The 17,061-nt window shown below is 32.4% G+C and overlaps 1 protein-coding gene across 1 annotated transcript; it reads left to right on the top strand.

Moving 5' to 3' along the window:
* The first annotated feature begins 2,318 nt into the window (after positions 1 to 2,318).
* LOC132722231 (uncharacterized) lies at positions 2,319 to 15,815 on the top strand. Its single transcript, XM_060706682.1, has 3 exons — positions 2,319 to 3,287; positions 14,703 to 14,792; positions 15,436 to 15,815. Exons 1-3 carry the CDS (start codon positions 2,319 to 2,321, stop codon positions 15,526 to 15,528), a joined length of 1,152 nt encoding a protein of 383 aa, XP_060562665.1. The 3' UTR covers positions 15,529 to 15,815.
* Positions 15,816 to 17,061: the final 1,246 nt, after the last annotated feature.

Here is a 17,061-nt window from a genome sequence, read left to right on the forward strand (position 1 = left end):
CGCATGATTATATATATATATATATATATATATATATATATATATATATGATATTCAAATTCTGTGTCACTTTTATGTAAAATGGTATGTTCAACGATGATATTTATTATTTAATGATATCTTAAAAAAACGGAACCTATATGTACGTACATTCAATTAAATCGCTGGAAGTTGCTGGTATTAAAACTTTTTCACTTCAGCATAAAGCTTTGTTTTTATTTCATTTATTATTTTGTGTTGTTTTTTGTATAGATGTTACTTCTACAATGAATTGCAGGTTATGTTCTAGTAATATATAGAACAAAACATTAATAAAGAAAAATTAAGATAACGTTTATATCACCTACTAATATATAAATATACATTTTGTATAAATATAATATTAAAATAGCAGTACACAGTCTTTACAAAACCATAACATGTACCTAAATTTTGGAGTTTCTGTTTGACATGCGACATATAACATGTACAATAATACCTTATTTATTATATAGGTTGAATTTATAACGATAAATTTCATCATTTATAGATTTTTATTAAAGAGACTCCACTAAGATTATTTTAGACATAACAGGACTGCAAATATTCAAAGAATGATATTATTTTCATTTTCTTAAAGAACCTTATTTTTAAGTCCTGTTAGAGTTTTCAAAAATATACTCTTTTGGCATATTATTGTACCATCTTTGGCTTCTTTTCTTTTTTAGCAATTAGTAAGATATAGTGATTAAGTAATACTATTTTGTATGGAAATAAAGTACGGCTTTGTTTACATTCTGTTGTCTTTAAAACCACTGTTTTATATACAGCCACATTTTTCTAATGTTATAAGAATCTCATAGGTTCTAAATCACCCGATGATCCAAAAAGGGACCCGCGATGTCCTTATAGGTCCGAAATGGTTTTCTTGTCAAAATGAAATGAGATAAAATAAAAAAGGCAAAGCAAAAAAAAACCCCAAAAAAAACACAAAAACCGCAATAAACAAAATTAATATAAAAAACAACAACAACAAAAATACAACAAAGTAAAGTAAAATGATAATAATGATTATAACCTGGGTCATTTACAGTTCAAAAATATTGGGATGGTACTTACAATTAAATATTGATGCAGGTTCATTAAGTTGTTTATTTAACCACTTTATAGAAACCAGACCAAGAACGAAGCCATGATAGTATCGGAAATAATTTGTTTGTCTTTTGTTTTGGTTCAGTGAAAGTTGTCCGTCTGAATTCTTGTGAGAAGAAAACATTTCAACCAACTATGAACCTTTACATCATAACAATATAAAGCAAAAAAAAATGAAGTGAAAAACAAAAAACAACAAAAAGGAAAAAAAACAACAACAACAACAACAACAACAAAAAAACAACAAAAACAACAATGCGTGTTTTATAGCACGAACAGTTCCAACCACATGTATCCATTAAAGGACCTATTTAACGGTAGGGGAAATTCGTGCGATATTTAACGTTAACATTGCGACATTTAACGGCAAATGATTTTGCGACATTTAGCGGCGGTTGCGACATTTAGCGGCAATGGTGCGACATTTAGTGGTAAGTGCGACATTTAGCGGTGTTGCGACATATAACGGCGCCACAGCCGATCTTGCTGAATTGAGAAGAATGGCGTACCAGCTCTGACCACATGAAACGGGGAAGATACAAAATGGATCCAAGATTCGATATGAGTTAAAGTACAAGTAATGTAATATTGTGAAATTACTTTTTTCCTTAACTTCATTATAGATAATCCATATTTCTTTTAACATTTGAATATGAAATTTCATATACTCCTTTTAAGAAACAGTTGAATTTTTATTCTAGCAATTCCTTTTTGTCAATTGAAATAAACTAGTACACTTGCTTTACAGCTGCAAATAGTATAGACCTCTGACAATTTAGTTGTTAAAGTGTTTTTCATATGAAGAATAAAAAAGAAAATAAAACCGTAAAGAAGAAGAATAACAAATATGCTTTGAGTTTGTTTGTATAAGCGTAAGGTCATCTCGTTAATAACACCGAATGCCATTTAAAATTTGTGCTCGGACCACTTGACGTAATTGATTCCAGATATTCGAACTCTTGTGTTACCGACATTGTTTAATTTTCTCATAAAGTGATGGACACTTTTGCAAATATTTACAAATTTTCAGATATTAATTGCGATCATACGTGATTTATGAAAACACATCTCAGTCTGAATAAAATCAGTTGAATGATCATTCACCTATATATCTATCGACAAGCACATCAAATTTGTTAGAAATGTTATAGTAGTTTATGCTGATAAAAAATTATCTATTTTAAAGAATGCCTATATCGGTTATTAACATATTTCCCTGTAAAGGAAAGGAAAATTCGGAAAACATTGCTGATGATGGATTTGAAATTGATATGAAATATTTTCTTTGGTGTTTAAAGTTTACTGGATTACACCAACGCTGTTGGTCAGGAACTAAAGAACGCTTACTTTTCCGAAGACTGTCCAATATATATCGTGGATTTGTACCAGTTTTGCTAATTTTCAATTTCATATTTTCTCTTGGTGAATTCATAAATGTCAAAGGGTTTGACGGTGCTCTTTTGAATAGTTTGATATCTTCTATTTGGTTTATGCAGGTTGCGTTATTTTCGTTGAACAATGCAATACGTGCATGGAGATGGCAACGATTTTATAAGCGATGGAACGAATATGAAAACGAATATAAAACTGATTCCAAACGCTTCAACCGGAAATTAAGCATATTAGTTGTCATCTGCTACATATTTTGGGTTTTGATTGCGGCAGCGTTTATGGGTGTAGGCATGAGCTCGCCAAGACCCCCTTCCGGTTTTATACTGTATGTTCCAGAAGAACTTGTTTTACCGATCACTATATTTATCATTGTTGCTTATTTCTTCTTCATTTCAACATGGTTTTTGTTGACTTCCCAGTTTGCAATAATTTGTATCACAATTTGCCGTCTGCTACAAGAGTTATACAAAACGATCAAAAGCTACTTTGAGAATCCTGAAAAGTTCTCTGAAGATATCGAAAGTTTTAGACAACGACATGATAAAATTTGCGTCATGATTTTACGTGCAGACGACATTTTGTCCACGTTCATCATGACAACTGTAGCGTCGACGATTCCTATAATCGTGCTCACGCTATATTTCGTGATATTTGTCACGGACGGCGTTCATACTTTCTCCTACGCAGCAACTTGGTGGTCGATCTCGTTGAGTACACTCCAACTGACAGTTGTATTTCTACTTGGTGGAGCAGTCAATTTTATGGTATGTTGTATAAGACCAATTTCCACTTCTTTTATGTAATTATTTTAATCTCAGCTCGATTTTGCATAAAAAACCCGTCTGCACGAACTAGCTTTTAATTCATCAATATAAGAATAAAATTTTGTAATGGAATATGAAGACAATTGATTCATATGAAAATAACTTTCTTTTGCCAGACAATGGTACAATGTTTGTGTCCCATTAATTTTTGTGTAAATCATGATTATTTGATTCAGTATTATTTTGTAGCAAGCTAAATGGGAGAATAGATGTATATATTTAATCACTATAATATTCAAAATATTTAAATGTAAATTTATATTATGCAAAGATAAAATGCACACAATGAGAATGATCATTTAATTCTGCGACTTGAAAGTATTTATTTTTTTCATATTACTTTGCAGCGTGCGCATGAAATATTTCTTGTACCGCTTAAAAAGTAACAAAGTTTAAACCTTTAAAGGATCAACCACCTGTACTGTACTATTCACTTTTTTGACGTTTCGAATTGGATTAATATTATGAACAATAGATAATATATAATGCTATACAACATCATACTTCTACATAATGTGCTGCGTGTTATATTTAATCAAAGCAAACGATTACTTATTCTAAATAAAACAGGGTATCATTGCACAGATAAGAGAAGCTCATTGGTTCAAAACTTGTTTTTATAATGTGATATTTCATCGATATTTTATAATATCTTCAATTAAATGTCACTTGAATTGGCACACTGATGTCGACATAGCAACCATATTTTCTTTTGAAAATTTCTTATTTATATATTTCGATACTATGATTATGTCATAAGTACAATTATGATATATATCAAAACAAAGTCATTTGATATTTATTAAATATCTTAAAATTTAAGTTTCATGGAAATGGAATATATTTTATTTGTTGAAAATTATTAGTACAATATTTATTCATAAAAATGGGTTAACAATGTATAAATGTTCTGAAATATAGCTAATTCTTTTTTATGCACCTTGCACACAAATAAGCTTCTTTTTCAGGCTCACAAATGTACAGACATATTGTATCGCATTGATTTAAACAGACTTTCACATACAAGCATTGCTCAGGTAAGTGCACTTTCTGTTTTGAGTATATGAAATGTGCAGTCTTTGAGCGACTTCAGTCACGAAAATAAATCTAGCTACGGAAGCTGAAATGTGCATGTCTGGTTAAAGAGTTGATCGGACGTACTTTCGCGTCTATGCTAGTTGCCAACATGCCCGAGGTCAAACTTAATTCATAACACTTTACTTTGAATGAATGCTGGAAAAGCCCTACTATTTAATCAAAGGGCTGCAAGCTCTGTGGTATTTTCTGATCTTTGCAATCTAAATCGCACTGTATATCTTTATTTCATGCTTTCCAGTGTTTTATTGTAATATATCATATGATTATATTCTGATAAACCACTAGTGAAATTTATAAAATATAATTTTCACTGTAGCCGGACTATATCTGAATGCGGATGAAAAGAAAATCATAACTAAAGGGAATAACAGACAGAAATAAATGCCGTCATACGTAAATTTTGCTTCTTTAGGAAAAGAAAGTCGATGTCACCATACATCATGTTAAAAATGTAACAACATTAGAGAAATTTAACAGAACTATATTTCAAATTGATGATGTGACGTCATGATGTGATGACGTCACAAAGGAGATAGTGCGACGTTACGCGGCAAAATCAGTAAAAAATACTAAAAATCACTTAAAAAGCATGAAATAAAAAGAAAATTTATTTGTTTTTCATATAATATTGAAATATATTTCATTCGTGAACACCAGCTATTATATTTTCACTCGTGGCTACGCCACTCGTGAAAATATTGCATCTGGTGTTCACTCAGTGAAATTATATTTCAATCTTACATGCAAAACAAACAAATATCCTCTATGTATTATTTTCCTGATTAAGTTTATTTTTATGTACTATAATTCTTCTTGCAGGGCACCAGAGTTTGATACATACGGAATTTTGCATGACTAGAGTTGCATCAAAATATCATTTATGTTCATTTTTATGACAGCCACACTTTATCCTAGGTTAACGTGGCTACTTCCTTAACAAAGAAACTTTTAAAAAAAATAAAAAAAATAGTTGCCTTATATGGGATTTGAACCCCAGACCTATGACACTCTAAACGAGCGCGTTACCACTGCACCACGGTGAAGTTATACGAAGAGCATGAATAAAATCAAGTAATACTAAATCAAAGTGAGGTTATCATTTGTCCATCGATGCGAGGTTATCTTTTGTCCATCGATGTGGGGTTATCTTTTGTCCATCGATGTGAAGTAATCTTTTGTCCATCGATGCGAGGTTATCTTTTGTCCATCGATGTGGGGTTTTCTTTTGTCCATTGATGTGAAGTAATCTTTTGTCCATCGATGCGAGGTTATCTTTTGTCCATCAATGTTGGGTTATCTTTTGTCCATCGATGTGGGTTTATCTTTTATCCATCGATGTGAAGTAATCTTTTGTCCATCGATGTAGGGTTATCTTTTGTCTATCATTGTGAGGTTATCTTTTGTCTATCATTGTGAAGTAATCTTTTGTCCATCAATGTGATGTAATCTTTTGTCCATCAATGTCAGGTAATCTTTTGTCCATCAATGTGAAGTAATCTTTTGTCCATCAATGTGTGGTAATATTTTTGCTATTGGTTAAAAGGTGGTGACTACCGGGTAAATGTAAACAAAACAATATTGTATTTTGGCTAAAGGCTTTCACGATTTTTATAGCGATGTAAATGTTAAATTCGTATAATTGAGTTACTGTTGCATTCATGAAGGATATGGAATTTTATTAAAATATGTAAGTTTGAATTTGAATGTTGCATAAAGAGATTATCTTGAACTTTTAGAAATTGAATGTGTGGAGAGACTTTTTGTGAGCAATTTGTGAGCGCAAAATAGCCTGAGGGTCTACCGTCCCTGACAACGCATGACATATGCTTTTGTTGAACAGTGTGATATTTATATATTTATCGAAGATTTATGTTGAAATTATTTATGTATCATGATGAGCTCAAATGAAAGCAAGAAAACGCTCTTCAACTGCTAGTGAATTATATACCAGTGACAATATTGACAATCAACCTGTTTACCCAGTTTACTAAGTTTCCTTAGTGCAATGACTAAGAGAGTAGAGGTTCTCGAACATGACGTCCATACACAAGCTCAGACAATTGAAAAACTAGAACAAAAGATTTAATTATAAATGAACTCAAAGAAAGAGATCAGTGTGGCATCGTTATATGTCGCAACGCCGCTAAATGTCGCACTTGCCGCTAAATGTCGCACCATTGACGCTAAATGTCGCAACTGCCGCTAAATGTCGCAAAATCATTTGCCGTTAAATGTCGCAATGTTAACGTTAAATGTCGCACGAATTTCCCTTACCGTTAAATGTCGCAACACTACCGTTAAATGTCGCAAGATGTAAATTCATGTTAAAATCATGTTGAAAGTAGAATTATATTACTTTTTAACATTCTCATAGTTATTTTAATTGTAATTGCCATTACACAAAAATTATCTTTGTCTTACTTGGTTTCTTTAATGAACATAGATATCGAGGTTTTGAGCTGCTATATAATGTAATCTTTAGGCTAGAAAGGATAATTGATAATAAATTCTCAATAGATAAGTATTTTTCTTTTGTTTAACATTTTCATTTGTAACCCTGATGGACAACAGATTAAAGGTATTATGGTATTGTCACTCAGAATTTGGTTTAAGTAATTTCCTTTATTTTCTCAGAAACTACCGAATTTATTTTAAACGTGGTTTAGTTGTTCACTATGATCATATGATGCAATATCAAAAGGCAGATAATCCTAGTTATATTTTGCAAAGTTATTCCCCTTATTTCTCTAAGATGTTTTCGCTCTGATTAACGTTTTGGTTACGGCTAATTTCAAACATATTCACTTTAAACTTAAAATACTTATTTCATATGAAAGTACTAATGCATTTCTAAAGGACAGATGACCCTGAAAATTATTTTTTCTTAAATATCTCCCTTTTTATATTTTCAAAAAAAAACATCACAAATATTCACTTCAAACGTGAAATATTGATTGACTATAAAGGCAAATTTTTTATTTTAACAGAAACGGCAAATACGTGAAAAACATAGTATGAAATGCACGGTCAATACGAAAATCGAAAAAAAATATCATGTAGTACTCCTTGATCATGTAGTATTCGATCCGCAGTCGGGTGCTAGATATGAGCGAATTTTACGATTATATGCACCGGAATTTTTGTAAGCAGCCAGCCCGCATAGAGCGCGAGATTTGTAACCTCGACCTTGTTGGTTCTATTCCCGGGCTGGCCAACTAAAATTACTGATCAGTCTTTCGGATGATGTCCCGTGTATGGGTGTTAAAACAACTTTGCACGTTAAGGAAGGGGAAGCTTCTGGAATCGGGGCATCTTTCTATATTTGTAATTGCACTATCCTCCAAAATCTAAAATGACTTGTACTCTTCTGGAGGACTCGCCCATATGGAAAACCGGTGGCGAGTATAAATAAACGCAAATTCGCACATAGTAAGCAGATGTCAAAGTTAAAATAAGTACACAAGATTTAGTACATTTTACGATTTGTCGAACACTATTTACGCTTTGACATTGTGCCAAGTGATATTTTACTCGCCAAGTCGCTTTATACTATGAAAGATCCTCAGTAACTATCATATAATAAGAATACAAATAATTGATTACGCTCATATTGGCCTTGCTGTTTGGCTGAAGACAGCTAGCCGTTTTGGCCAGAGAATTTAGGCTTTTTATATCATTGCTTTGCTGTAATGAAAATCTTAATCTGTAACGCTTCTTTATAAATATTTCAATGAAATTAAATCTGACATTTTTCGAAAAACACAAGACATGAATTATACTCGTACATATGTAACGACGATATTGGTTAGATATCTGTAACCACTTTTATGTTCGTCCTAAAATGCGCATGTCGAGTACGTCATAGTGAAGTTCAAATGACCATAAATACAAACATACGCACAGTAGTGTATCTATTTTAAGATAATTTCAAGAACTTTATTTTTCAAAACAGAACAATGGAACAGATGTGTAAAGAAAACATCTTTTTAATTCATTGCAACAATAATATGAATGACAACTGCCTTTCTGGCGTTAAAATGAAAATAAAAACACGCATACGACTAGCAAATTGGATAAAAGCATAAACTGTTTGTGTGAACTTCATCCTGCAAATTAAAATCTATTTTAGCATTTGTGACCATGACCCATTGATCCCTTCCTCAATATAAAGGAAGACTACCATGCAAGTTATCTACCTTCCAAATATGAAATACATTTGTCAATAAATAAAGGCTGTAAAAGTGTAGAAATTTATTTTAGAACTGGTGACCTTGACCCAACTGAACCATCCAAAGGAGAAGACCTCAATTCCATGTTCCTTCCAAATATAAAGGACATCTTTCAAAAGAATAATGTTAAAACACCTGTAAAAATGTTATAATCTATTTTTGGCATTGGTGACTTTGGCCTTTACCCACAGGACCCCCAACTAAACCCAAAGGAAGAGGACCTCCCTTGGCATGTTTGTATTAAAAATGAAATACATTATCTTAACAATAAAGGCTTAATGAGCAAAAGTGTTATAAAAAATTCACACCAGTGACCTTGACACTAGAGACCCCTTACTCCATAAAAAATACACGGCCTTTTATTGTATCCACCTACCAGATATGGAAGATATTATTAAATAAATTTTTAAGATAAATCCAACTTACCGGAGTAGGTTAACCATACAAGGTCCTTTTTTAAAAGTGAAAAAAAGGAATATAACTTGGGAAAATGGCTGGCAATATCATGAACTTTTTCTAAATAAGTAAGTGTGGAAATTATGAAGACAGTACTTAAATAAATCCAACATGCCGGTTGAGTTAACGATATTCATTCTCAAACTGCTGAAAATGGCAATAACTTGATTAACATTTATGCAATAATTATGTTACTTGCCATGATCAAGTATATTGTTTTGATTAAAAAATGTGTAAATTATGAAGCCCTTTGTACTAGTAGATTTTAGGAAAAATCCAACTAGCCGTTTTATTATTTTGATCGTTCGAATTTTCTATAACATGACACCAATTTTAGGTGCCAGCGTTAGGCTATGAGACTACAATGTTAAGTGCCCTAAAGGTAAAGGCGTTTTTTTCCATAATCATGCATGTGTATGTGCTTTTGCATGACCTTTCATAGTGATTTTACTGTATTTTAAATTGTTTCAAAATTTATAATATAAGTCACTAACTTGAAGCTACTAGGCTGCCGACTCTAAGCTGTTAGATTGCCAACTTCAGGGTTTAAAGCTGACATCGATAGGCTGTTAGGATGTTAGACATCCTCCTCAGGATACTAGGCTACCAACGTTCGGCTTACAGGGCGTTAGAAAAACTCTTAAGGTCCAGGTCGTCATCAATTTAGGCTTCCTCTTCCGACAGCGAGACAATTTGCCTCCTCAGTCAACTAGGCTATCAGACTGCCACCTCAGGTAGCCTGACTCTTCTGCCATTTTACAGACACAATTGTACTAAACTATTTACAGAACAATGCCAATTTTGCAGTTTCATACAAATAGTAGACAATAATTGTATAATTATCAATATGAACTTGCATAAGATCAGCTAAAAATCGAACGCAAAACAATAAACATTTATTTACAAGATGAGTATTATCGCCGCCTAAATTGTAGTGCAGTTCCATATATAATAAATTCACTCGCTTTCAAATTGAGTAGGCAGATTTAATTAATATGATACAACAATAAAACTTGAGTTCAACATAAAATTACAATCTTCGACATTCAACGGTCAGTGTTGCGACATTTAACCGTAAGGGAAATTCGTGGAATTTTAACGTTAACATTGCGACATTTAACGTCAAATGGTTTTGTGACATTTAGCGCGGTTGGCGGACATTTAGCGTCAATGGTGGACATTTAGCGGGCAAGTGCGACATTTAAGCGGCGTTGGCGACATATAACGGCGCCACAATCAGTCACCCTATACGAAAGAATTAAAAAAAGATGAATTTTGCTGTATAAAAAATTTGAAAACGAGTCCGAACAATACAGTCGCAGAAATAAGTGTTCGAATCCTTTTGGCATTACGGACGATTTCAAAAATTAATAGCACAATAAAAAGCAAATCAGATCTTGTTTCTGCAGAATGCAGATATTGACATCAGCCACAACTTGGAAAAATACAAAGTCGGCAAGCATAGGACAATTTAGTTAAATTTGTAAGACGCCAAACAAAAGTCGAACTTTTCAACAGGTCAAAACACCTGAAAGAACATAAGATTTATGTCAACGAAGATTTGACGAAAATGAACGCGGACATGTTGGCATCCTGTCGTGTAAAAGACAAGTCAAATGTTGAAAAAGCGTGGTCTTTTGAAGGAAACATTTACGTGAAATATGCATCACAGGGATTTGCTACGCAATTGCAACTAAACTACCGCTATTGGTTACATCTTCCGTAACCGGAAAAGGATAAAACACATGCTCAGGATTTAAGCAAAAGCCAAGGATACTCAACTACATCTAAACAGCCATATAGTTCTATGCCTCAAACAACAATCCAGACCCCTAGGCAGTATTCCAAACCAGGACTGTCTTATGCAGTCGCTTATCACTTATTTTCAAAAAGAAAAACATATTGTGTTCACAAACAAGTGAATCGTTACGAGATTAAAGTTAATTCCCTTTGACCGATTTCTTCATCCTATATGCAGAATTTGCTATATAAACAATAAACTAAAATGATGACAACGAAGAAGATCTTGTTTCTTATAACGTATAAAAAATACTAAAGTTCTCTTGTTTTTTTCTGTAAATACAGGACTGGTTATCGTCCTATGGTGTAGAATATTATCTTATTTCAGCCGTGGCTACCGACGCTGATGATAACTTGATATTGTTAACATTGTTTTTATTTCTTTCTTTTCTTTCCTTTTTGACATCTGTCAAGTAGCTTTTTAAAAACCTGTCACTTTTGTTTATACATACTATCTTTTTCACCTGTCGAGTAAATTGTCATTTGGTGGAAGCTACTCATCAATACTTTTTTGTCACATGTCGAGTATCTTTGACAATCAAATTGTATGTTGTTTAGACATATTATCATTGTGTCACTTGTCTAGTAGCTTTTTAAACGACCACCAATGTTGTTTATACATGTACATTAAATCATTGTGTCACATATCGAGTAGCTTTTAAAAGACCATCGGTGTTGTTTATACATATAATCAGTGTGTCACATATCGAGTAGCTTTTAAAAGACCATCGGTGTTGTTTATACATATAATCATTGTGTGACCTATCGAGTAGCTGTTTTAAATGATTATCAATGTTTGTTTATACATACAATCAATCATTGTATGAACTGTCAAGTAGCTTTCTAAAAGAGATGGAAATTACAGATTGTAAATGATGCAAATACTTTTTGATTTGTTACATTTTTAAATGAAAGGGCTGCAATCTCTGTGGTATTTTCTGATCTTTGCAATCTGAATCGTACTGTATATCTGTATGTATTTTCCTGTATAAGTTTATTTTATATACTATAATTCACCTTGCATGGCACCGAGATGCAGCGACTGCGTTCTGATTTCTTACTTTAACAGTTTGAGTTTGATACATACGGAATTATGCATGACTAGAGTTGCATCAAAATTCATTTCTGTTCATTGTTTTTGACAGCCACACTTTATCCTTTTATCCTTGCATATCGTGGCTACTTCCTTAATAAAAAAAGTTGCCTCGACTGGGATTTGAACCCAAGACTCTCACACCCTAAACGAGCGCGTTACCCTTGCACCACGGAAAAGTTTAACGGAAACAGCCTGAATAAAATCAAATAATTCTAATTTTAGAATATCTATTCCCACAGATATATAAATCTTATGTAATCCTTATTAATTTGGAGGTATTTTCTTCACGATAACCTGTTGTCTAAAATTGATGTAAATAATTTAGCGAAAATCTTCTCCCTAAAACAGTCCGACATGTATATATTCCACTACTCGACAGTGTAATACGCTCTGAGGTATTCGGTAATCGACATCGCTAAAAATAGCATTTTCATATTCATCCGCGTAATTAGTAAATTGACAATTCTATAAGCCAACGCTTCTTTTAAACTTTGAATGCGTTGTAATTTGTTTGATACTTAAACAAAATAAAAATATTTCTTTCTTTAACATCGCTAGTTTTGAGCTGTTTTGAGAACTACTTGTTGTTAGGTTTGTCGTGAAAATTCTGTTTCAGAGATTGAGTGTCAGCATTGAATTTTCTGATCTGCGATCAGAAAATACAAAAATGTCTGTACATGCCAGCAGTTCCGCGTTATCCTAAATGCATTCTCGATTGCGATTTTATGTTTTTGTACGTTTTCTCGTCAAAAAATTAGCGGGTGTTGAAAATTGAACGACCGGCGACCGGGTAAAAATACTCACAAAATCGGCACACACTTGAAATGTACTTGTAAATATATTGTTAATAGAAATTTCACCTAAGATATAAACAAATTTAATAATAAAATATGAACCAAAATTATTAACTTTTACATTTTCCCTACACCATACCAATATTGTGCTCTTGTATTTGTATTTCGAAATTTAACAAAAAATGGTAGGAATGATAAATAATATGATTCGTTTATACCCCAATCTTACCATAAATGATGATTCAATTTGACGAAGTTTATGCCGGCTCGCCACGGCGAGCCGGTATTACGGGGGTAGGATTTTACTGAGGAAAAAACCTAAAACTCCGGAAGCTATCCGAAAATTTAATCGAAGCTTGGCTTCCAGCTTTTACAAAAAAATTTATCTACTCAGGGCTAGGATCCAAAATATTTAGCCAATTCAAATTTAAATCTTAACATAGCGTCAAAAAAACCTTCCAAATTTTCACGCCCATTTTTAAAAAATCAGAAGTATTGTTTTGGGGGGGAAAAAAAAAAGATATAATATGATTTTAAAAAGTTTCTTTATGAATTCCTTTTTAAAAAAATCAATTTACATGACTTCTGTTTTGCCCCATTTTACCCGTTTTTTTCTGGGAATTAAAAGGGTTTTTGTTTTGGGTTTAAAAATTTTAAAATAAGTGTACAAACTTTGGGTTTTTGTGCAAAAATTTTTTTTTTTCCTTTTTTCCCGGGCATTTTACCTTTCCCGGTATTTTTGTGTAAAGTATTTTTGGCCGGGATTTGATACGCCCGGGGTCCGGGAAAACGATAAAAAATTTGGAGGGGAAAAAACCAGTTAAACTATATTTTTGTTGATTGTGTCCCCTAAAGAAAAGGCCCCTTAAAAGGTTTTAATTTTTTTTTTGATGTTTTTGAAAAAGTTAAATTAATTTAAATTTGAAATAGAAAATTTTTGAACTATTTATTTAAAAAAACTTTTTTAAATTTCGGAAATCACAATACCTTTTAAATTTTATGCCAATTTAAATTTGGAAAAAAAACAAAAATATTTTCTTAATTGGGCAAAACCCCATCCGTAAAGTTTTAAAAAGATCCCAACTTTTCTGAAAAATATATACTTTAAATGGCCAAACCGTGAATTTTTTACATTTTAAAACCCATCCCGGGTTTTTTGAAAAAAAATTTCCCCCAATCGCAATTCCCGGGATCCCCCCCAATTTTTTAATAGGATCCCCGCTTATCTTTAAAACATTTTTCTTTAGACCCCGGTCAAATTTTCCGGGGTCCCTTTTATTTTTTTTTTAGGGTCCCGGGTTTTCGGCGTATGATTGAAAAACCCGTGTTTTCTTTTAAATTGTCCTCCCCTTTCCAAACTAAATAAACAACAATTTTTACAACCTTTAATTTTTTATAAAAGACTCTTTTAAATTACCCCCACCCCAAAATTTTGGGTCAAGGGCAAAGGCCAATTAAAAAATGTCATAGCCCCCCGGGTTTTTCATTCTATCGTTTTCAAGGCCAAACCTTTCCAAAATTTTACCCCTACTCAAATCTTTGGGAAAACTGAAGAAACCTTTTTAAGCCTTTTGTCAAATTTTTGGGTTTTAAGATTTTTGAAATTTTAAAATGGGCCCAATTCCAGTTTTTAAAAATTTTCCTAAAATAAATTTAAAAAAATTTTTTTTAAATTTTCATTGGGCCAAAATTATATACACTGGCCCTCGGGCACCGGGCCCCGTGTTTACCCTTACTTTTATTTTGAGTTCGTTTTAAATTCTTTTAGCTAACAAACGGGGGGTTTTTTCAATTTTTAAAAACCCCCCCTTTTAAAAAAGGGTTTCGAAGCCGAAATCGCCCACTAGCTTTTTGAAAAGCTAACCTTGTATTCTTATTTCAGTTGAACGTGTTTTTAAATCGACTCACGAGCCAGCCGATAGGTTTGACGGCATGTGGACTCTTTGTACTCGACAAACCAACTATTGTAACAGTAAATCACTTTTTACTATTACCATAATCCCTTTCTTATTTAAATTATGTCAAATTGATGAAAAAAAATGAGTTGATATTATATGTTTCACACAATATATCGAGCTTCAAATTTACAATAGGAATAAGATTTTTAAACGCATAATTCTCTAGAATAAATTATATTCGTACCCAAGTAACATCGTTTTTGAACAAAAGCATGCTTTTCTTGTTGTTATAACTATATCTTTGACTGATTAGTTTTGGCATCATGTGGGAAGTTATTCCTCTTGGTATGCTGAAACAGTTTTGTAACATGGCGATTAAGAATTTTTTATGCAATGAATATTACATAAGTTTAATTTTGTTAATGTTTTACGGCGCACTAACATGCCATACTGTATAGATACGTTCTGGACAGCTTTATTGGTGGAGGAAGACATAAGATACCCCTCCGTACATCTAATCAGGCAAGAACGGGCTCATTTTAGTTTAATGAATTAAAAAAATTCTTTCTTCTTATACCCGGTAGTATCTTTTGGTTCATGTATGGTCATTAGATTTCGATGAGAATTTTTTCAATTATAACTATGATTATCCTAAACAACATGTAAACAAACTATTATTTTGATAATTTTATTCAAGGACGTATTTCTGTATTCCAGTTTGTCGGAAGCATAGCCACGTACGCTATCGTTATGATTCAGTTCAAACCAGGTGAGGGCAGTTACAATGTCGTCTGCAATTGCACGGTATGAATCATATTAAAAGAAAGGCGGGATCGCTTCGTCATAGTCTGAAATGGTGGTCATAGAATACCTGTTCTGTTAAAGGACAAACAATGTGTGTTTTAGTAACAGACAAATATTAAATTTTGTTTATGCATTTTTGTGTTTTGACATCATTGGATAGTATCTACATAATTGTATTTTATTATTATTTGTCTTATTTAAGTTCTTGTTTATTAAAAGAAGTAAAATCTTCGTCGATTGTATCAAGTAAAGACACTGTCAGAGTGGTTATTCAATACAATAGGGATCTATCGTAAACATTAGCTCTATAAGAATATGTAAAATAAGACTAACTAGGAAGGGCGTTATTCACAAGACCACCGGGAAAAAACCCGTAGCACACCAAAAAGGAACCCAAAGGGGGGAAGGGGAAAAAACGGGAAGGGGCGCCACCCTAAACCCCCCCAAAAAGGAAAAAGCTACAGTTTCATTTGTTAAAAACAGTTTCATTTATTGATTTGTTTTTGTAATAACTTTTTTATTGGAATTTTGGGTTTTTTGTTAAAAAAGTTTAAACCCGAATGTTCCCCCCAAATTAAAAAATAAAAAATACATAAAAGGTTTTAAATTAGTTCAAGGGTTTTATAAAAATTTTTTAATTTAAAAAATTTTAATGAAATAAGCTGTATTTTGCGGCCCCAAAACGGGAAAGACCCTTTATTCAAATTTATTTCATTCATAATTTGGTTAATTAAAAAATTAATTTTTTAAATATAATAATCTTTTTATCAAAAATCTCTAAAAAATCCAAAAATTTATTTCATTATTTTAGGAAAAAAATTTAAAAAAGACAATTCTAGATAAAGTTTATTTTTTAAATATAATATTTATCAGTTTACCCATATTCTTCCCCTATACCCCATCAGAAATGTTTTATCTAAATAAAAAATATTTACTGGGAAATTTAGGCCCCAAACCCAAATGGGGTCAAAATGGGCCAAAATTCCCCCAAAAAATAAAAAGCGAGTAAAGTAATGCGTCAGCTATTATAATGTTTTATTAATTCTTCTGTCACCAAAAATCGGGTGATTTCATCATTATTCGAACTGATCCTCATTATACTTGGAATTATAAGGTGATTAAATATCATAACTTAATTCATCAGAGTTTATACGCAAGTAAGTATATAGTTTTTAGCTCGACTATACGAAGTATATGGAGAGCTGTCCTACTCGCCCCGGCGTCGGCGTCGGCGTCGGCGTCGGCGTCCGCGTCCGCGTCCAGATTTTAGATTAAAGTTTTGGTGCAGTAAAATATTTTTCACTATAACTTTGTCATTTCTTAAGGTATCAACTTCAAACTTCAAATATATCTTCCTTATCATCAACCACATCATATGTGACAAGGTTCATAACTCTAGCACCAATATTTTTAGATTTATCTCCCCTTGAACTTAGAATTTTCCTTAAAAAATACTATTTTTTACTGTTACTTCCTTATTTCTTAAGGGATCAACCTCATACTTCAAATATATGTACCTTATCATCATCCCCATCTTAT

This window comes from Ruditapes philippinarum, unplaced genomic scaffold, assembly GCF_026571515.1.
Source record: "Ruditapes philippinarum isolate M1 unplaced genomic scaffold, ASM2657151v2 ctg3691_1_1_1_1, whole genome shotgun sequence".
In the NCBI taxonomy this organism is placed as follows: Eukaryota; Metazoa; Mollusca; class Bivalvia; order Venerida; family Veneridae; genus Ruditapes; species Ruditapes philippinarum.

Excerpts from the sequence above, each read along its gene's own strand:
- LOC132722231 (XM_060706682.1), top strand. The coding sequence starts at position 2,319 with ATGCCTATATCGGTTATTAACATATTTCCCTGTAAAGGAAAGGAAAAT. Across the intron at positions 3,288-14,702 it reads GTGGAGCAGTCAATTTTATG|TTGAACGTGTTTTTAAATCG; the intron begins GTATGTTGTATA and ends TTCTTATTTCAG. Across the intron at positions 14,793-15,435 it reads ACAAACCAACTATTGTAACA|TTTGTCGGAAGCATAGCCAC; the intron begins GTAAATCACTTT and ends TCTGTATTCCAG.